Source organism: Motacilla alba, chromosome 7, assembly GCF_015832195.1.
Source record: "Motacilla alba alba isolate MOTALB_02 chromosome 7, Motacilla_alba_V1.0_pri, whole genome shotgun sequence".
NCBI lineage: Eukaryota > Metazoa > Chordata > Aves > Passeriformes > Motacillidae > Motacilla > Motacilla alba.
In genome coordinates this window covers 38,038,623-38,060,430 of record NC_052022.1, presented here as the reverse complement: position 1 = coordinate 38,060,430, position 21,808 = coordinate 38,038,623, and the positions used below count along the sequence as shown (strand labels likewise).

At 55.7% G+C, this 21,808-nt stretch overlaps 1 protein-coding gene and 1 long non-coding RNA gene across 2 annotated transcripts in view; both read right to left on the bottom strand.

Moving 5' to 3' along the window:
* COL18A1 (collagen type XVIII alpha 1 chain) overlaps positions 1 to 15,067 on the bottom strand; it is a 35,381-nt gene extending 20,314 nt beyond the window's left edge. Inside the window, exons 1-2 of the mRNA XM_038142197.1 lie at positions 14,935 to 15,067; positions 14,426 to 14,493 (exon numbers count right to left, since the gene is read on the bottom strand). Of these exons, the coding sequence (XP_037998125.1) occupies positions 14,426 to 14,493; positions 14,935 to 14,945 (79 nt within the window). The 5' untranslated portion in view covers positions 14,946 to 15,067. The remainder of the gene's footprint in view (positions 1 to 14,425; positions 14,494 to 14,934) is intronic.
* Positions 15,068 to 15,118: 51 nt separating this feature from the next.
* On the bottom strand, positions 15,119 to 17,576 carry LOC119703303. Its single transcript, XR_005257611.1, has 3 exons — positions 17,311 to 17,576; positions 16,187 to 16,337; positions 15,119 to 15,239 (listed from the first exon to the last, which is right to left on the bottom strand). It is a non-coding gene; the product is annotated as an uncharacterized LOC119703303 (long non-coding RNA).
* Between the last annotated feature and the right edge of the window lie 4,232 nt (positions 17,577 to 21,808).

The following is a 21,808-nucleotide window of genomic DNA, read 5'->3' as shown; positions in this document are numbered from 1 at the left end:
GGCTGCCCTAAGAAGGCACTGAGGGCTCAGTCCTGGGCCAGAAGCCAGAAGAATGGGGCGGGAGGGGGGGGGGGAAGGGGGGAAAAAAGGAGAAGAGAGAAAAAATCAGAGGTGGGGGGAAAGAGTGGAGATGGGGAGAAAAGAGATTGGGGGAAGAGGGTGGGGGAAAGAGAGTAGGGAGAAGAGAAGGGGAAAATGAGAGGGGAGGAAAAGGGAAAGAAGAAAAGAGAAAAAAAAGAGATTGGGGAAGTCAAGGAAAGAGTGGGAAGTGGAGGAAAGTATGGGGGGGAAGTGGAAGAAGTGGAAAATGACAGCAGGAAAGGAGAGAGAAGGAAAGAAAAAAGAGGGGAGAAAGGACAAAAGAGAGGAAAAAAGAAGAGGGGGAAAAGAGGGGGGAAATAACAGAGAAAATAACAGAAAAAAGAGAAGAAGGATATGAGAAGGAGGAAAAGAGAGGAGAACAAGGCAAGAGGGGGAAGGGGAGTGGATGAGAAAGGAAAAGAGATGGAAGAAAAAACACAAAAAGAGAGGAAAAAAGGAAGCTGAAAAGGGAAAATGGGGGTAAAAATAGGCTAAAAAAAAAAGAGAGAGAGAAACAAAGCGGGTGGGGAAGGGGAAGATAGATAAAAATAGGTAAAAAGAGCCCATCATCCAGACCTGCAGCCTTTTAGCCGTGGTCAAAGCACACCGATGTTTCTCTCCGGGGAGGATTGCTCTCCCTGCAGGACTTTGAGAGAGGACAGGGGGCCTGCAGCAGCCCAGCTCAGCAATTCGTCCTGCACAGGCCAAGGATTCCCCAGCAAGAGCCGGGAAGATGGACGGACAGGCAGAGGGACAGACGGATGGACAGCAGAGGGAGCCTCAGGCTGAGCAGAGCACAGACGATTCCTCAGGAGACCCCACTCGGCTGGACACAGCCCTGAGATCACAGAGCTCCGGGCAGAGACTGGGAGGGAGCAGGGGTGGGCACAGCCCTACTGGAACCAGGGGAAGGGGAAGGGGAAGGGGAAGGGGAAGGGAGGAAACCCTGGTAGGAGCACAGGCAGAAAGCCAGAGGTGGGAGCACCCTCTCACTTAGCAGAAAAATTCAGGGACTGTCAGCAGGTATCTATAAGTCCTATTGACATTTGGGATTCTAATCCATTCCCCTTCTGAAAGCCCCACACAGCAGTTGAAAGGCCCTCCTGGAGATGCACGCCGAGGATGTTACCACATCCCGAGCCGCTGACCTCCCCTGCCACCAGTCTCTGGACAGAGGCAGCGGCACCCAGCCCATGGGTGGGCGCTCAGCCAGGGAGATGGGGAGAGTGACAGCAGCCAGCCCAGCCCCAAAAATGACACAGGTGCCACTCTGCCAGGCTCTGCTGTGCCTCCGGGACAGTGTTCCCCCTCCTCTGGCTGTGCAACACCATGGAGCCCCCGGGACCGCTGCGTTCCTAAACATTTACTCATGGAGAGCCAGAAACATCCTCCCGGCAAATTCCTCGATAAGATAAACCGTGAAAATGTCACAACTGCCTGCGGGAGCCATCAAATAGCCCCAGGAGGAGAAGAAGGGTGACCATGCCCAGACCCCTGTCATTACCTGCATCCTCCTGCTCCTGAGCTGAGTAGGGCTGGACAAGACACAGCCAAGAGGTGCTGGTGTCCTACCCTGCCGCGTCCACACGGACAAGCAGACAAGGCAGCAGAGAATTGGGGCTGGAGTGACTTTGGCCACCCTGTGAGGTTTCCTAGAGAGAATGGATGGTGGAGAGGGACCATCAATATTTGGGCACAGCCAAACCCAAAGGAGGTGTATAAAACTCAAGGTGAGTTTGGAGTGAGCTGTAGCTCCCAGTCCCCCCTCATCTTGCCTCCGCTGGGGCCATGTCTCTGCTTCCAATCACCTACCTGCCCCCAGGGCAACCGACAGCCCGGAGATAAGGCAGGGAGGGCAAGAGAAGGAATTCGACCCTGTGGGTCATCCTCCTCCACGTTAATAAATCATCTTGCAGACTAATTGCTCCCTGGACAGGAGAAGACTCTGCTCCTCACCCCCAACCAAGGTTCTGGCTCAGCCAGGGAGCCCCAAATTTCAATTGAGTTCCTGGCATTCCTGTCTTGGCTCCGGCAACATGACCACCCTTGAGACAGGCAGCTGGTGGAGGGTGTTGGTTGCAGTGTCCCTGAGGGACAGGGAGGAAGTGCATTCCCATTCCCAGGCACTTCTTTCCCCGAGGACACAGGGAGATCAATGCACCTGGCACCCCGGTTAGCATTCTGTGTAGCAGGATGAGGGGAGATGAGGGATGGGATGGAGGATTTGTGATCCAACTTGGTGCCATCCCAACCAGAGAATCAGAGGAGGACAAGGCACCCAGGTGGGTACATGTCCCCAGAGTTCAAACAAACCTTTCCAAGCCAATTATATTCCTCAACCATGCCAGGATTTTAACCCTCCAATGTGATGGAGAAACAAAGCACTGTCAGTGGGTAACCCAGCACCAGCTTTGAAGCCTACACAACAAAAACTGGGAGTTGCCCTTCCCCAGCTTTTTTCCAGGACTTCAGAAGCAAAGAAAACACCAACACAGCTTAAAAAACCCAATTCGCCAAATAAAATACAGAAGCGCTACCAAGCAATGTACCTGAAGCTACAACGGAGCGTCAGAGACTCCATCCCGTGGAACTGCATCCATCCTGCACCTGCCCCAGCCAGAGAGGCTGGGTGCCAGCTGGTCCGTGCTGCTCCAGGAGGCAACTGCCACAGCTCGTGGATGCTTTATAGAGCCTCGCCATGGATTTTCAGGGAGGAAAACCACCTGGCAGGTCATTAACCTCATCCTCAACACAGCGTGCAGCAAACAGAATCCAAGCTCACACGCTTGCTGTGGGACCAGGTGGCAAGGAACGCTATTTTCTTAGGGAATGGACAGGAAAAGGGGGACCAGGGAGGGGGGGTTGTTTTGGAATTTCAGCTGCAATCTCCAGTTCATCCAACCAGCCTGGCTCTTGTCAGCGCTGCCCTCCTGCAGCGCAGGGGACTTTGTTTGGCTTGGAAGCCCCCAGCTGTGCTCGTAATAAGACTCCGTGTCGGCTCTGTGGTCCTTCCACCTCTCTGCACTCCTCAGACAATAGTTCGCCTGTGCCGCTGACTTTGGCAGCATTTCCAAAGTTTTGGCTCCTTCCAAAGTTCGCCCTGCACCAGGCAGCCGACCTTGGCCGTGGTGCTTTGTTGTCACATCCCATTGCATCCCATCCCGGGCTCTCTGCTGTCTGCGGGGCACCGTGCTCCGTGCTGGACCTTTTGGGCCCCCAAACTGGGGACATGACACAGAGAGATGCCTGGCAGGCCTTTTGAGGGGTAGATGCTGGGGTCATGACCAGCCTGGATGGGGGACAACTGGAAAAGGGAAAGGAAAAGCATCACCCAGGCCTTGAACCCACCCAACTGCGCACGTCCCAATGCCATAGTGAGAAATCAATCAATTGAACGCCTTGAAATCAAGTTGAACGATGACAACCCGGTATCAGCCAAGGCTGGAGTCTTCCTTTCCTTGCCATGTCTCCACAAGTATTTAAGCAGGAAAACTTTTGAGGAAGTCCAAACAGCCTTGGAGATGGATAGTAAAGGGGTCAAACAGGTGGGTGATCCTTTGCTGCTCCATGCAAGTGCTGGGGAAAACCAGCAGGAGCTGGATGAGGCCAGAACTCACATCAGCCCTTTCCAACCTACAACCAGAGCCAGTATTTGACCAATTATTCCTTTTTCAAGTCACTTGATTTTAAAGCAAAATACAATGCAATAAACAGCTTTAATGCACTGAAGTTCACCACCTGTAACAGGACAGGTGCCAAGAACAAGGAGGGGTGTAATTTGTGTCCCTGCTTGCATGAAGACAGAGATTTCAGATCAGGTTTACCCCCTCCTGAGTGCAGGGATGATGCCACAGCCAGGCACCATCCCAGGCTTCAATATCCCAAGGCAAAGCTGCCCAGCCCACAGGCACAATGCCATGAGCCAAGGGCATCCCTGCCGCACAGCACCACCGAGATGGGTACCCATAAACTGTTTCCTGGGATGATAAGGGGTTAAAAAAAAAAACCCCAAACCACACAAAAAAGCTCAGCAGGCATGCCTGAAGGGGGGGATTAGAGAGAATAGGGCCATTTCTCAGCAAAGACTATGGCAACCTAAATAGAAAAGTAACATTACTCTCAAGACGGGGGCCCTTTCCCTTTACTCCTGCTCTACAATGTCACTATTGTTTTGCTGACAACTGGTAATTATCCCAAGCTGCACACACTGGTATTCCCACCCTTTAACCGGGAGGGATTTTGCAGCCGCCGACCCTCTGACACCAGCAAAAATTCACATACCAGAGAGTTCAAAGGGGGGGCGGGCTAGGAAGGCTGGGCAGCCTTGTGGGGAACGTCATTCACAGAGTCCCAGAGGGCTGGGGCTGGGAAGGCATCTCTGGAGATCGGCAAATCCAAGCCCTGCTGAAGCAGGCTCACCTGCTGGGTGCACAGGACCGTGCCCAGGTGGTGTTTGAGCATTGTCAGAGAAGGAGTACTCAGAGCCCCTTCAGAGCCTAAATGGGCTCCAGGAGAGCTGGAGAGGGACTGGAAGACCAGGGATGGAGGGACAGGACACAGGGAATGGCTTCCCACTGCCAGAGGGCAGAGATGGATGGGATATTGGGAAGGAATTCTTCCCTGGGAGGGTGGGCAGGCCCTGGCACAGGGTGCCCAGAGCAGCTGGGGCTGCCCCTGGATCCCTGGCAGTGCCCAAGGCCAGGCTGGACACTGGGGGTTGGAGCAGCCTGGGACAGTGGCAGGTGTCCCTGCCCATGGCAGGGGTGGCACTGGGTGAACTTCAAGGTCCCTTCTGACCCAAACCTGGCATTCTGGGATTTGGGATGATTTTGTTCCTGATGGCCACACTTTGGGTTCAAGGTGCCCTAAAGTAAGGGGTTTTTTTCTCATATCACCATCCCAGATGAAAAAATGTTCACATCCCAAGCATCCAAGTCTAAGCAGTGAATCTTTTCTGGAAACAAAACAAAAAAAAAACCCAAAAAACAAACAAACAGAAAAAAACAAACAAAAAAACCCCAAAACAAAACAAAACAAAACAAAACCCAAAACCAAACTAACCAACCAAACAAAATATCCAACAAAACCCACATAAAAACAAACCCCCAAAAATAATGGTATGGAAGCAGAGTTTCCCTTCCCAGCTTAAAAGTTCTGGGGAGTCGGGACCCCCAGGATAAGACCCTGCAGGCTGCAGCTGTCCTACTGCAAGAGGATGGGGATGAGTCAAATCCATAATTTTTCATTTACAGGATGGAGGAGTCATAGTCTCAACATTCCCTGCCTAACAGGAGTTCATCTTGGTGCCAGCCCCAGCTCAGATAAGGTGATAAAAAAGCTCTGGAAACTGCCTCAAGATGGATTAAAACATTCCCATGGTCAAAATGTAGATTTTTTTTTCCTGCTTTTGCAGGCTGGTACAGGAGCCAGAAAGCCCAGAAAAAGTGCAAAAAAAGTTCATTTTTTCCTGCAACAGACTGCAAGCAGCATAGCCAAGGTCAGAACAAGGCAGAGGACACCTACAGCCTCCAAAGGACCCAGCTATGAGCACCAGCTCCTCTGGCATCTACTTAAATATTGCTATTTTATTTTCTTCTGCATTTTAATTACACGATCACAGACGTTTTTTCCTATCGGGAATGCTGGAAACCAGTTTTTCCTGCAGCAAAGCCAATTCCACAAATACTAGCAGTGACCTGTAAAGTTAAAAAAAAAATCCCCATAAATCTTCCCTTCCTCTCAGCAGCAGCAGTGTCACTTGCAGGGCTGGGATTTTATTTATTGTTGTTTTAAGCACCCAGGAGAAAAGAAAACTGCTTCTAAAACCCCACTTAACCTGCTCCAGCTGCAGGGGAAAAAAAATCTCACGTAGGCAGGAGCTACGCTCCGGGACTCCGGGGTCGAGCTGCAGCCTGTCTCCAGAGCACCCAGCTGGGATTTGGGGGAATGAACCCCCCCTTCTCCCAGGCCCACAGCCTCACCAGCTTTAGCCAGCTCCTCATTAAAGCGTGGGGCCGTTTGCAGGGCACAGAGCCGAAGCGCTGAGGCTCCAGCAGCTCCGACACAGCCTTGCCCTGCGACCAGCACCTTGCTTGGGATGATGCTGGAGCCTGCAGAAGCTCCTGGGGCTGTACTGGGAGCCAGCTCCTGGCTCCTCTCGTCACAACAGCAAGGATTAAACCCAGACGGTGCTCTCCAAACCCCTTTTGGCTCCTTTGCACCCCGCACTTGGAGACATCAGAGCTCAGCGGGATGGGGGGAATAGCAAAGCTTGCACAGCTCTTGGGAGAAACCCTGGCTGGCCACTCCACAAGGAAAGAAGGCAGAAGAAAGCCCGGAAAGGGGCCACTGGGAAAGCAGAGGAAAGGCTGAAAAAGACTGAAATGGAACAATGTTATCAGGCAGCTGTGCCACGGATGGGGGGGTTCCGGATGCACAGCACCTACTGGGAGCCACCCATCGGATGTTTGGGTGCTGAGCTCCAGCACCGGCTGCACTCGGGCAGGGAGGTTCCGCCAGTAACACCCGGAAGCAAACTGGAGCCATCAGGTGATTGAGCAGCAGCAGAGAGACAAAATGATTAAACAGCTGAATGAAGGAAATGGGAGGTATTTTTGCTCCCGACCAAACAGACGCATTCTAACTGGTGTTGCTGCCAACGAGGCTGACCCCGAGGCCAGAGGAATGTCAGGGGTTAACAGCCACCCCTTCGCAGCTGGAACAGAGGGAGGGATGTCCTGGGAGACCCAGGTGCTGGGATACAGGGGATGTAGTGGGAGACCAGAGCACTGGGAGGCAAGGAATGTTCCGGGAGGGAGATCAGAGCATTGGGATCAGGGGATGCACTGGAAGACGCGTTTCCACTGTGAGAGTCAGATTTACAGCGACACAGGCTGTCCCACGGTGCCGGTGTGGAGCATCCCACTCCAGTATGGCCCCCAAACCAGGCCTGGTGTCTTTCCTGGGGCAGAAGCACTTCACCAGCCGCCTGGGGTGGATCAAACATCCACAAGTTCTACCACCAGTATTCTCAATTCCCCTGCCGCTTGGGCTGATGTTCGGCACTAGGAGCCGCTAGCAGAGCCCGGGGCAGGCGCAGGGAGCGGGGCGGAGCCCAGCCCACCTCTGGGGCTGCCCGGCCATGCGGAGCGACACATCCAGACCACCGGCCCGGGATGGAGCGGGATCCCGTCAATGTCCCCCCGCACCGCGGGTTAATCCCGTTGCTAGGACACCCGCGGGCGAAGAAATACACTTGTCGGATTAGAGTCTAGACGGGCTGACCTTTCCCTCTGCTGCCGAGGTGAAACCGGCCGAAAATCAGGCCCCGTTGGCTAAAAGGAGGGATTTTTGTCGCTGTTCAGGTGTTTGTTTTTGTTTCAGATGGGAGCCAAAGAGGGAGGGACGTCACTGTCGCTGAAAGAGTCATTTCACTACCTGCCGCCAGAGAGGGATGTGCAGGAGACGGCCTGGGGCTGGAAACCTGCTGCCAAGCCCGGGCTTTGCCCAGCAACTCGGCTGACAAAAGAGCCTTTCATGAGAGGGGACGATGTCAACTCCGCAATTAGCAGGGAAAAGAAAAAAAGAGCCGAAGGAAGATTATTACCTCCAGCAGTTGCCTCTGGAGGCCCCTCTCCAGTGGCTTCCTTAACTCTTTCAGCTGAACCCAAGGAGAAGGTAGGAAAGGAGCCATCAGTGTCAGCATCAGGCAAGGAGCCAGGCTGGTAGCCCAGCCTTGAAGGATGCCATGAGGATTCCCATCCCCCTGGCATCCAGAGGGAGCCAGGCCTACCACCCCAGTGCATCCTAGCTTGGAGGGAACTGCCTGATATCTCCATCCAGTCCAGCACCAGGAGAATCCTGGTGGGATTAGACTCTGATCAAGAGCCCAGCCCAGCCCACTGGGTACCACACACGGGCATGGGGGATGCCAGGACACCCACACACCCTCCACCTTCACGGCCCGACATCACCATCTCCCCACCAAAAAGATGTGCCCAGAGTAGCTGCAGAAGTAACAACTGCTTAATCACATCCTGGAGTCTGAGCTACCTGGGACAGTGGAAGTTGTTCCCGCCCATGGCAGGGGGTGGAACAAGATGAGTTTTGAGGTCCCTTCCAAGCCAAACCATTCAAAGAATCTACAGTAAAAGCAAAAAATCACAGGCGTGCCGCTGTCACACACCTCTCTCTGCCCACAGTGCCAGGGGCTGGGACTTTTTCTAACACCCTGATATCCGAGGGGACTTAGTTCCACCTGGAATCATTGCAGGTTTCTACTCCACCCACTCCCAGCCGTCACTACCCCCCTGAGCCCCAGCTCCCAGCACGACAGGGCACTTCTCCAGTTTTGGAAGCCAGCTGGGGAGATGCTGGCATCACTGATAGGGTCACACAATGTGTGCAGGGGTTCCCTGTCATCCACATGTCCTGGGTCCCCAGGATAAGGCTCCTGGCCCCTCTGGAAAGCATTTTGGGACCCCAGGGGAAGGAATAAGCAGTACAGATGCCTTCCCATCATGCCACAAGTGAGCACCACCAGTTTATCTGGGGATTATCAAAAAGTTGCTGTTTATCCAGGAGTCAACAATCTCCAACTCAAGTTTCAGACTAACGAGGAGGGTGGAAAATAATAAATTGGTTTGATTACCGTGTTCTCCAGAGGGAAGGCAAGTGGCTAATTTAGGAATTACAAACTCAGAGGTAGCTTCAGGGACCATTGGGCTCTCAGAGATTTATGCCAGTGGGAAGAGCATGGGGATAGTATTGCTGGGTTCCAGGTGCTCCAGCTCCTATTCCCACCCTGGACTGTTTGAGCAGACTCCCACAACCTGAGGACAGGGTCAGAAGAACAGCCAGATTTTACAGTCCCCAGGGGAAGAGGAAACCAGCAGACAGAGCTTGGGAATAAAATAAAACTACAATAAAATCCACTAATGACCAATTTCCATCTTAGAAAAGGGCTGGGAGGCCATGCCAAAAAAAAAAGCAATAAAAATTCCGCAAAAGCAACCTTTTTAAGACGCGGGATGTTCCGGACCAGATGTTGCTCGCTGAGAAAGCCCTGGTGCCGGGGCTGCTGCTGCCAAATGGTGCTGCTGGTCAGAGGCAGGAGCACAGCAAGCCTCCGGAGCCCCGACCCTGGAGCAGCCCCAGCCCACAGCCCAGGGGGTGTCAGTGTCCTGCTTCATTCCAACAGTCTTTAGGCAGTCAAAGCCATCCACCTTTGTGTGGTGGGAACCACCTCTTCACCCCCAAAGGGCTGATTAACCATGCTCACACCTCAAGGGTGTGGAGGTTTTTTGCCCTCAAGCCTCTCCCTCTGTCTCTCCCAGTGGTTCCAAATCCATGTTAAGGCAATGCCAGAGCCCCTGGTAGCTGCACAAATTCCCAAACCATTTTCTAACCCCATCTAGCTCCTTGTGCTTCAATGATATCTTTGGCAATGAGCTCCCCAGGCTAACCAAGCCCAACACTAAAAGCCACACACGCTGCTGCTACCACGTGCCTTCCTCCACCCACAAAGTCAGGGACTTGTTCCCAATCCCCAGGATTTAAGGGGACTTAGCACCAGCTGAAATCATAGCAGATTTCCCCTACACCACCTCCCACCCATCAGCAGGCACATCCTCCTGAGGGCTGCTCCACACACATGGCTACCCAAAGGATGAGGAATGTGGCTGGAGGACAGGAGAGCCAGGGAGAGCACGCCCACAGCTGGCAGAGAGGAAACTGGGACATGGGATGAGGTGGAGCTCATCCATCATGGAACCTCACAGAGTGGTTTGGGTGGGAAGGAACCCAAAAGTCCCACCCCCTGCCATGGGCAGGGACAACTTCCACCATCCCAGGCTGCTCCAAGCCCTGTCCAACCTGGCTTTGGGCACTTCCAGGGATCCAGGGGCAGCTACAGCTTCTCACATCAACCTGTACCAGTGCCACGACACCTTCAGAGGGAAGAATTTCTTCGTAACATCCAAGACACTGCCTCCAGGCTTGCACACTCAGTGAGATTGCAGCATGCTCTTGGAAAGGATTCCTCTCCAATGCTTTCCCAAATGTCATCAGACACAACAGAAGAATCGTTAGAGTGTTTTATTAATCCCATACCTCTGGGCTGCTGATATACATCAATACTTAATCCCAGATGTCTCCTTCAGCGCTTTGAACTCTCTACTGAAATGCCAGAATTAATTCTTTTCTTGGTAAACTATTGAGAGTTTGGGAAAAAAGACAGCACACTTGCTGGGATTGTTATTCCAGGGTTTAGAGCATCATCCCTAACAGTTATGACAGGCCAGAGTGGTGCAAAAGAGACTTGGTGTCCCTGTCAGAGAATATGGGGTGGGTTGGAAGGGACACCAAACCTCACCTTGTTCCACCCCCTGCCATGGACAGGGACATCTTTCACTCTCCCAGGGGGCTCCAAGCCCATCCAACCCAGCCTAGAACACTTCCAGGGATCCAGGGGCAGCTGCAGCTTCTCTAGGCACCCTGTGCCAGGGCCTCACTGGGAAGAATTCCTTCCCAACATCCCATCCAACCTTCCCCTCTATCAGTGTGAAGACATTTACCCTTGTCCTGTCACTCCAGGCTCATGTAAAAAATCTCTCTCCCTCTTTCTTATCAGAGGATGCAGCCTTGGATGAGTCCTCGCCCCTGGCTCCACCTGCTCCTGCCTCCTCATAAAGAAGTGGTGACATTCCCCCCCAAGAGCAAAGCCAGTTTCCCAGCAGCACATTTTTTCCTGCTCAGGGAGTTTTTAAGCCAGGCGATGACGCTTGAAGCAGTATTGCAAAATGTTTTCTCCAAGGGCTTGGATTTGCTGCTTAACAGCACCCAAGTTTTGTCGCCATAAACACTGGAAGGAGAGGTTAGTCCAGCTGCAAGCCAAAATAAATAGGGAGCAGTGTTACTGAGAGGCTGCTCTTCAGAGCAAAAAAAAAAAAACCACTGCTACTCCAGAATATGGAAGTGTATGGGCAGGGTTTTCTAGTGGCCACAGGGAAGAGCAGCTCTTCATCCCTCCAGGGACACACAGCAGTGGGGAGGAAGCTCCCAGGCACTCACACCGCTGGGCCAGCAGACACCACGTGGAAACCTAAAACCAAGGCAAGAGCTCTGGGAGAATGGATGCTGTGGAAACCAAGTTCAGGTACAGAGCTGGGGAAGTAATGGAAGAATTAGGATTAGGGATTGAAAAGTTTGTGCGCTTCAATGGAAGCAAAATCCTGCCAAGGAGCACAGCCACTCTGCAGGAATACTCAGCCTCTTATTAAACCTAATTTCCAGCCCCAATGCATCACCCAAGCACAGCCACTTCATCCCTGCTGCCACCTCCTTGGGACAGGCAGGAGGGATGGGATCCACCTGCCAGGGTGATGGACCAAGAACTCAGAGGTGCTGCAAGGAGATGCCCGCAGCCTTGTCTCCTTCCAGCTGCCAGCAGCCTGGGCAGCTCCCCCTCCCCAGCAGCTCCCACGGCACAGATAAGGTTTTGCAAACAGCAGTCCTGCCAGCTGATAAGGAGTTGAAGAGCCTGAGGAGCTTCTGGAGCACAGCATCCTTCCCAGTTCCTCCAGCCCCTGCTGGGAACCTCAGAGGTCAAATGACGCTGTCAGAGCTGAGAGGTGCCAACCCTGCCTGAGCCAAAGCCACAATGCTGGGTGCTGCCCACTGCCAATTCTTTTGAAGAAATCCCTAAAATAATGCTAGGAAAGCTCTGATGCCCTTGTCAATCCCCACCCCCCCCGCCAGGTGCTGACACCAGAGCAGTTGTGTCACAGGCTTGTAAATCACTTTGCACAGCAATTCCTAGTGAGGAATCCCAGCCAGAAGGACCCACAGCCCCCTGGGGATGGAAATTATCAGGAATGAGCCTCTAAACCTGCAGCTCCAGCACCTGTTGTCCATAACAGTGGGAGGAGGCAGCCTGAATTCCCAGGTCCTGGCTGCACCCTCAGCAGCAGCACAGCAGAGAGCTGGGGCTGCTTTTGGGGATCCTCCCAGCCCCAAACTAAAGCGCAGAAATTCAGTGTGAGAGAAGATAACAGAATCATGGAAGTACTACAGTTGGAAAAGACCTCCAAGATCATCAGATCCAACCACAAACCCAGCACAACCAGTTCCACAATTAAACCATGTCCCAAAGAGCTGCATCTACACATTTTTCAAACGCTTCCAGGGATGGTGATTCCATCACTTCGCGGGGCAGTCTGTTCCAATGCATGGTTGCTTCTACCACCAGATTGGGGTGGCCTGGCCAGCAGATCGCCCCTATCCACGGACCTGGCACAGGACTGCCCCCTGGGAATGGGGATTTTCCCAGCGTCTGACCCAGCCCATGCTTGGGATCACTCATAGCCCTATTTGTGATTCCCCCCACACTCGCCAGACCAGACGTGTGGCAGCATCCCCACACTATTCCTCATGGCTACTTTCTGAGGAATCCCAGAGATCCAGTGATAAGAGGCCAGCCCCCCTTGGGGCAGCTAAGCCCCCAAATTTGCAAGGCAGGCAGATAAACAGAAAGGTTATCTCCATGCCAGGACAGACTTTGGAGCAAACATTCCCCAGAAGCCATCACAAAGGCGGGCTGGCAGAACAGGCCCTGCAGTCCTTGGACATTGAACCAAGGGAAGGGGGGGGAAGAAAAAAAGAAAAGAAGGAAAAAAAGCCACACCAACCCGCTGAATTCCTTTAAAACCCGATATGCAGCCTGCCTTTGGGAGACGGCCAAGTCAGCTGGGTGAGACGGGCACCTCCCTGCCAGTGGTGACCGGCGCTGGCTTCGTTCCCCCAGCACTCATCCCCTCTGCATGCCCTGGGGAACCTCCTGGGACCCCCAGCATGGCTGCTCAAAGCTGGAGGATGCACCTGCAGTTCAGCAGAGGGTCCTGGCTGGCCCTGAGTGCCCAAGGATGCTGATGGAGAGGATGGGAAGGGCATGGATAACTCTGAGTACTCACTATTAAAGCAGTGCCCAGCCCTCCAGCTCAGCTTGGCTGCACTGGACAGTCTCCAGGGACCTAAAATAGCCAATTCAGGATTTCACATGGGAACGATGTTCCCATCTCTGCAGATCTCCAAGGAAAGCTTTGTTCCCGCAGTCCCTGGGGAGGCAGCCACGCCACTGAAAGCAGCATCATAAATGCAGCCCGGGGCACTTGGAGAGCTTCTCCCAGTGTTCCCAGACGTGCTCTGGGAGTGCTGGGCATCCCCGCTGCCCCAGCCAACCTCCTTCCCTTCACAGCTGACCCCGCTGCCCACAGAGCAGTGCCAGAGCTGTTCCTAGATGACACAAAGCCTTGCCCCAGTAAATAATCCACCAATTTCATGGCTGACTCCCAATCTGCCTGTACCTGGGGATGCCACTAACAGAAACTTCGTGCCTAGCCTGGGAGAGCAGAGAGGGACACGAGTGATGCTTCAGACCCTGCTGGCACAAGCCGAAGACCAGACCACTACACCAGAGAAAATCCACTGTATCCTTGTTTTTGGATTGTCACTTGCAGCTCAGCTGCTTTGGCAGTTGGGGTTCCTGGGATCCAAGTGGGGGCTCCCTGTGTCAGCCGTGGCTGTTCCCGCCTCCGGGCACTGGGCACGCATCCAGAGACGCATCCAGAGACGGGCTGCAGGGGGAGGAGGGCTTTCATCCCGCCTGGCAGCTGGCAGGAAGCTTCCCTGTCGGGGAGGTAAAGTTCACCAGAAACACCAGCAGTGGGAGAACCGGCTCGTGTGCCTCGTGGGGAAAGAAGGGCTGGAGAGCTGAGTCAGCAGTGAATTCCCCTCTCCCGGCCCACCAGCAGCTTGAGAAGTGGGATGTTACAGGGAGCCCCGCAGGCAGGGAAAAGCCCAGAAGGGTGTGGGAGGTGTTGCATCCCCAGGGCATAGGCGCCAGGCTCCCGACCACTCACAACACTTCCAAGGACATGCAGCCACAGGGACGATTTGTGGAGAAATCGCTAACACATGGAGCACGGCCACTTTGAGGCAACGCCATCCTGCCTGTCCCACAGCCAGCATGGACCTGACAAACACTCTCCTCCCAGGGAACTGCAGCCAAGGATTTCCCCAGCATCCCTGGCCGCTGATGGGATGGAGCACACGGGACCCTCCGGACTGGGGAGCCACAAGGGATGTGGCCATTGGAGGAATCAGCCTCAGCTTCGGGAATCACGACTGGGTGCAGCATTTGGCTCGCGGGGAGACTCCAGCCCCCATTCCTGCTGGGGAGAGCCTCCCAGGCGATGGGGGGCTTCAGGACAGGGAGGAGGTAGGGGACCCTGAGTACGGCGGCAGGCACTCCCCTCCCCAGCATCCCGCAGCATCCCGTGCACGTTACCCGGCTCTTGGGAAGCAGCGAGGACCAGCAGGACAAAGAGCCCAAGCAGCAGCCGCGGCGGGGGGCACCTGCGGGAAGGGAAGGGGAGAGAGAGGTCACCCACCTTCCTGCTGAATGCGAGGCGTCCCCCAGCCCCCAACCCCAGCCCGAGGTCCTCCCGCGGTCACAGCCGGGACCCCCAGCTCCGGGGGCTTCAGGGTTCCGGTACCCCCCAGCCCCTCGTGTGTCGGGGCACCGGCTTCCCGCGCTACCCGAGCCTCCCAGCCCGGCGGCTTCCCGGTCCTGGTGCCAGCCTTCCCCGGTGCCCCCGCAGTACCGGTGCCCCTGGGGTCCCGCCACGGTTACACCGAGGACCCCCCGCCCCCCCAGGGTCCCGGTGCCTCCCTCCCCGGCGGCTCCAGATTCCCGGCGCCGCCTCTCCACGGCGGGTCCGTGCTTCCCGCACTACCTGTGCCCCCCCATCCCCGACGGTTCCAGGGGCCCGGTGCCCCCGCAGCCCCTGCGCTCACCCCGTGCGCATGGTGCCCGCTCGGCGCCGACGGCTCGGCTCGGCTCGGCTCGGCTCGGCTCGGCTCGGCTCGGCTCGGCTCGGCTCGGCTCGGCTCGGCTCGGCTCGGCTCGGCTCGGCTCGGCTCGGCTCGGCTCGGCTCGGCTCGGCGCGGCTCGGCTCGGAGCGGCGGGATCAGCACGGCCCGGGGGGCGGGGAGGGGAGGGGAGGGGCGGCAGGGCCGGCCCGCCCCGGGCGGGTGAGCCGGGGCCGGGGCTCAGCCCGCCCCCAGCCCCCGGGGCCGGGACTCTTACAGCCGGCGGTCTCCTGCAGGAGTCGGGGACGGGTGAGTGGGAGAGACACAGCTTTTCTCGCCGAGGAGCATCCCTCCCGAGGAACATCCCTCCCCGAGGAGCATCCCCCCTCTGCCCGGTGCGCCGGAGAGCACCCTCGCCCCCAAAGGTCACCCACTGCCCGCAGGACCTGCCCGGGCACCTCCTACTCCACCAAGCCCTGGGCTTCGGCTCGCAGGCCAGGTCTGGTCTTGAAGGAGAGAGTGAATCAGCGAGCTGAGCTCATTCCCTCTCCCAGCCCTCATCCGAGCCCCGAGGCACGGAGCAGGGCTGGGCGCTCTCAGCATGGCACCGCAGCTCTCCTGTCCTGGCCCTTCGCTCGCCCTCACTGTGTGCATGGGGCTCGGGAACTCCACGATCCTGCCTCCTTCATGGTGCCGTGAGCCCGGCCCAGCCCGGCAGGGTGTGGAGCCGGGGGGTTCCTGGACACCCTCCCGGGGCAGCTCTGGCTGTGGGCTGCAGTGCCAGAGCCAGGGCAGCAGCGCCCCGCACCTCACCCTGCCCGTGGGGGGAAGGGATTTAAAGCTGGGGCTGCCACTTTCACTCCTCCCCATACCCCAGCTTTCATCTTCCTCCAGCTCCAGGATTATCCCAGCGGGATAATCCCCACAAAACCTGCTGCCACACCTTGCTTTGTCTTCCGTAGCATTTTAGTGCCCCGCGGCAGCAAAAAGCTTCTGAAATCCAAGCCCTGGAAGGTTCGAGGGGATGTAGAAGTGATTCACTAATGATGGCAGAGGCGTGTTTAGTCTAAGGCAGGGTTTGGATCTAGCAGGATAAACCATGACATCCAGCTGCTCGGCTCTGTGCTCGCACAGGGGCACGCTAGTGCTCTCCGAATTTTGGCTGTAAATCTTTCAACGGCACCAAAGCCAGGCAGCCCCTCAGCACAACCCCGGTCTGGGGGCCATGAATACACACTGAAGCTGCCTCTTGTTTGGCTGCAGAATGTCTTCACGTGGTCAGGACTCTTGAATTTATGCTTTCCCAGCTGAGTGCTGAGTGATTTACCAGCCCTTTCTTCTCCCGCAGCTGGATTCCTTCCCTCCAGGTAGACGTTGGAGTACTTGAGCTACACAAAAGGCAACACGTTGGCAGCCCTGAGTCACCGGGCTGCACTTCCTCGAAGGGATTTTGGAGGGGTGGATGGACTGCAGGGCCTGGAGCAAGGGGGAGGAGAGTCCTGGGACAAGGACGGTGCTTGGAAAAAAAAATCTTGAAAATGGAGAAGAATCCTGCCTGATAGCAGAGACCTGTTCGAAGTGACCTGGCTTTACGTGGGCTGGATCAGAGCGGGTGGATAAGTGCCCCGGTGGGGTGGGAGAGCCTGTTGAGAGCTCTGGGAAGGCTGCTTTGGCTCCATGGGGGAATTCTGGCCCTTCCAATGTTATTTTCGCTGCCGGAGCTGTAAGGTGCAAACACTCGGGGCTACACTGACCACCTGCCCGGACCTTCCCACACACGGAGCACAGCGATGTTATCGCTGCTGCAGGTGAATGTGGAGCTGGATTACATCCCACACTTCCTCCTCACTGCACCTCCTGACTCCACCTGACCCAGCTGCGCTTGTTCGAGAGCATCGCCTTCTGCCACCCTCCTGTCTCGCCTGTGTCTCAGCCCTGGTGCTGTCCCCACTGCCACAGCGGGGCCGTGGTCCCCCCCCAGCAGACCTCCATGCAAAGGCCGCCTGACACCAGGGCAGTTTCCCATTGCAAAATCTCCTCCTGCTGAGCTTTAAAGTCCGAGAGCCATGGAGGACAGATAATGAGGCTCATCTTTTCCCAAGCAAACAAACACTGCCCGCCGCGGGAGGAGGGACACCCACGCTGCCAGTGGAGGCAGCTCTTTCGAAAGCCGACCAAATGGAAACCAGCAATGCTCCGATGGTGGCTCTTGCAGCATGCAGCCCAGACTTCCCAAGCCCCAGACAAAAAGGCTCTCCTATCCCACAGGCTCCCAGCTCCAGCAAAGCTCTGGCATTTTTTCATCTCTGTGCAGATCCTACAGTGTCCCGCTGTCCCCCCACCCCTGCGCCTGGCTCCCACCTGCATCCCGCGGCCGGCGGTCCCACGCTGATGGGTAGCCCCGGGCAGGGGCACCCCGGTGCGGGGACAGAGGGGCTGCCCCAGCTCCCAGCAGCCCCTGCCAGCTCAGCGGCCGCGACAGCACGGCCGCCAAAAAATGTCACCCTGGCAACCTTGCGGGACACTAGCCTGTTTTCCCTCCTTCGGGAAGAGAGGAGGGGTTGGAAACTCGTCTGCTGTGGCCCAGGCGCGTCCCCGGCAGTGGCTCCGGGGCTGGCATGCATTACCAGGGCCCATGTCCCCCTCCCGGCTCGCCGGGACGGCTGGCCCGGCGCTGGGAGGGGCGGCGTGTCGCCAGGCGCCGGCGGCCCGAGGAGCCGTGACCCAGGAGCCGTGGGAGCGGCGGGGCTGCCAGCGGGCACAGCGAGCTGTCACCAGGGCCCAGAAACGTGGCTTGTGCACGGCTGCCTTCGGAGGCTCCTTTTTGACCTGCTTAGTCCCGCTGCCACTATGCCGAGTGAGGAGGCTGGGGAGCAGTGGGGGACATAGGAATTGGGTCAGGGGGGCAATAAAGGACAAGAAGGCGGAGGACAATATTTGGCGAGTGTCCCTGCAGGAAAACAAAGGCTGAAGCAGACAGAGGGAGCAGAAAACCACCACCAGACAGGGCTGTCCCATCTGGGCCAACCCCCATGGGGAGGCTGTGGCTGGTGTTGCCACTTTGATGTGCCATTTGTCCGTGTTAAAGCCACTTCCTCCTGGGGCAGCCTCCGGGTGTGAGTGCTCGGGACCACCGGGAGCAGATGCTTTTGAGTCTTGCTGCCACATCTGTTGCTCTGCCTTAGACCTCTGTGTCTGCTGATGGCCCAGGACCTGCCAGGATGTCCTCAGGAAAGGGCAGCATCATGCCCTGCCTTCAGCTGACACCTCTGGAGAGGATGTGGCAAGGGATGACATGAAAACCATCCCTCCTTTCCAAAGGTGAAGCATGCACAGCCACAAAGGTGGGTGTTTGAGAAGGACCCAGGCAGTGCAGGCAGGGAGTGGAAACAATTGGAAATCCAGATAATCCCTCAATGAGGAAAGCTGGCAGGCACAAGGGCTTGGCTGAGTCGGGAGCACAGTTACCTGCCCACGTAGGCAGGGGATGAGCTCAGCCAGGCTGGGTTGCTGGGGCTGGGATTGCGGCAGCACCACGCCTGGCCTCAGCAGCCAGAGCTGGTGGGTGTGTTAGCGAGGGGCTGCAGAGAGCATGAAGTGTTCCAGGGGCAGCTGCAGACCTGGCTGGCAGCAGAAATGCTGCGGCATGTGGAGCCCACCCGCACCCCACCCATGGATGGGATGGGGACAGCACAGATTGCTGAGGCTCAGCAGGGAGGTGAGCAGGGCCGGGGAACTTGCAACCATCACCTCCCGGCGCAGCAGGGACAGGTTCCAGGTGGCACAGTCCACAGCCCTGAGCCCTGCACATAGAGCTGCTGGGCAGGGCACCCCAGGCCTGGCCACAGTCCTGCAGCCGCTGTGGAGAGCTCCCATCTGGCAGCATCCTGACGTGACAGAGCTGGCCTGGTGTGTTCCCAAGCTGGACACTGTCAATGAAATTGCCGCAAGACAAGGGCAAGTGAGAGCTCTGAGGAGCCAGCAGAGACACAGCCACTCACTCAGCAGAGGGACAGCTGGGAGCTCACCCCTATGCACAGTGACCTCTTCCCTGGGGAAGGGTGAGGGAGACCAAAGGAGGGACCCCTCTTCCTTTCCCAGAGCCCACACGCCTGGGCAGTGCCTATTCCCTCCCACACAGCCTTCCCAGCGGACAGGGCACCTGGGATGTCCGGGCAGCCAACCCTCCCCCCCCCCCCCCCCCCACCCCGCTCCCTCCCGACTTTCTCTGTGACTCATCCACTCCAGAGGAAAACCAATACTTCAGCACACAGAAAGGACTGGGGGAAGCATTCCATGGGAAAGGGGACTCGGCGGATGCTTCTCGCATGCCTCATCCCAGCGGTTCGCCCTCGGGTCCCTGCCTCTCAGCTGGCTGTGGGAAATGGCACTTGTTTCCCTTCCCTCTCTGCAGTCGCAGGCCAGCACTGCAAGAGGAGGAGGGCAGAGCTCTGCAGCCACCTCAGACCTCGGGGCATCCACGTCCCAGGTGCAGGGTCTAGGTTTAGTCCCCGCAAAGATTCTGAGGGATCCATTGGAGAGGATGGAGAGACCACCCCTTTCCCCCATCCTACTGCACATCCTGCCCAAAAACCCTATCCCTCTGCAGGGCTGGGGCTCGCTGGTAACAAGAGCTGTTCCTCACCTCTGCCAAATTCAGGAAGGTTGGGAGAGCTCCCAAAACCTTCTGTGATGCCTGAATTGCTCATTCAAGGGAGGAGTCCTTCACCTCCCACACTAGAACACCCCAGCTGCCATCGCCAGCCCCTCCACATCCCTCCTATGACCAGTGAGAGCTATCCACAGCCTCCAAGTCCTGGCTGGGATGGGTTTGTGGACTGTGGACTGTGCCCCTTCCTCTTTTCCCCACAAAGTGCAGTTCAATTCAATTCGATTCAATTCAATTCGATTCAATACAATTCAAATCATCACTGGCTGCCTTCTCTGCTGGGTGTGAGCTGAGGCCAGCAGCCACAAAGCATGGAAACTCATCTGGATTCCTGCTTCCCCTCACCAGCCCTTCCAGAGGGACCACTTGAAAAGCAGTTCATTTTTAACTGGAGAAAAAGAACATGTTTTCCCTCCTTCCTAAATTGCCAAACAGGTGCTTGCTCAAGGAAGAGCTTTGAAATCCAGCCAGGCAAGACAAGGACCTCCAGGAGAGAGTAAGGAGGCTGAGCCCAGGCTGTCCCTTGGGGGACAGCCCTGAAAGCATCCCTGTCACCTTGGCAGGCACAGCGCTGACGTGGCTGTCTGTGGCTTCACAGGGAGCTTGATGGGGACAGGATACAGGCTGCAGTGCAGGGTGGAGGCTGCATGAGGGAGCAGCAGTGCCCTAGGGATGCTGTGGGTAGTGGAACACATCTGGGCTTTCCCAGTGTGCTGGTAACACAGAGGAAACAGCCCCAAAATGGAAGACCCTGGCATGTTCCCACTGCTTCCTTGGGGATTGTCCCATCAGCTTCGAGGCTGTCACCTCTTCTCTCCTAGGCTGCACCTGCAGAGGAATGGTCAATTTTGACTCATTTGGAAAAAAAAAAAAAAGAGAGAAAAAAATAAATCAAAGCCATTTGTTCAAGCAAGACTCAAAATCGTCAAAATAGGAGCTGTTTCCTCCCGAGGAAAAGGAAATTCGCAGCTCCACACTGAGGACTGGACTGCTCCAGGCTTCTCAGCAGCTGGATACCCCAAGGTTCTGCCCCAGTTCCCTGTGCCAGGATGCACAGGCTCCATTCTGGGGAAGGGGAGTGGCCCCAAGGAAGGACTGCTCCTGTGAGGATCCCCAGACTCAAGAATTCTTGTGCTCCCCTAGGACAGGAGGAGCTGACCATGCTCCAGCTGACCATGCTCCTGCTGACCATCAGTGTCCCCATCCTGGTGCTGGCCACTTCCAAACTGTCCAGGACATTTAGCTTGTCTCTCTAGGATAATCCAACCAGGATTTTTATTCCAATTTAAGAGCCTTTCCCACTGTGAGGGAAAAAAATGGGTGGGAATGTGAATGCCCCCAGGGGAAAGCCCTGTCACTGTGTCCATCCCGTCCCTGTGCACCCTTCCCACCTCCCAGTCCCTGCAGAAGACTGGCTGAGCTGGTCACCACTGATTTGAGAACATTTAGCACAACAAGCCTCCAGCTTGCTCCTAGTTGTCTTGCTTCTCTATTTATATCTGGCTTGATGTGTTTTTTCAGATTTCCTGTTCTTCTGGGAGACCTTCTACTCCTCAGCATCACTTTTCCTTGTACTCTTAATTTTTTTTTTTTTTTTTTTTTTGGTCTGGAATTGGCCTGGTTTATTGTTTTTTGGTTTGTTTTGTTGTGGGTTTTTTTTTGTTTGTTTGTTTGTTTTGTTTTTTTGTTGGTTTTTTTTTACACATCTCCTCCTTTTCACAGCAGATCCAGAGTAGCACCTTTTCCTGGTGGTTCTCAGACCGTTTCTGGGGGAATGGCACCATGTACTGCATTCAATAGTTTTATCCTTATGTCTTACTCCCCAACATTTCAATCCAGTCTGCAAGTTGAAGTGTCCCCTTATTACAGTCTCCCTTAAAATCTGTGAGTAGCTGGTTTAGGTGTCTGGTGTTGATGTGGAAGCACATTTAAGTTTGCCCTTGCTCTGTTATCCAGGCAAAGGAACATGGAGTCATGGAATCATAGAATTCCAGAATAGTTTGTGTTGGAAGGGACATTTAAACAGCATCTCATGGGCAGGGGCACCTTTCACTAGACCAGGTTGCTCAGAGCCCTGTCCATCCCAACCTTAAATGTTCCCAGGGATATAGCATCCACCACCTCCCTGGGCAAGTTGGATCAGTGTTCCACCACCCTCATCCTAAAAAAATGCTGCCTTACATCTAAACT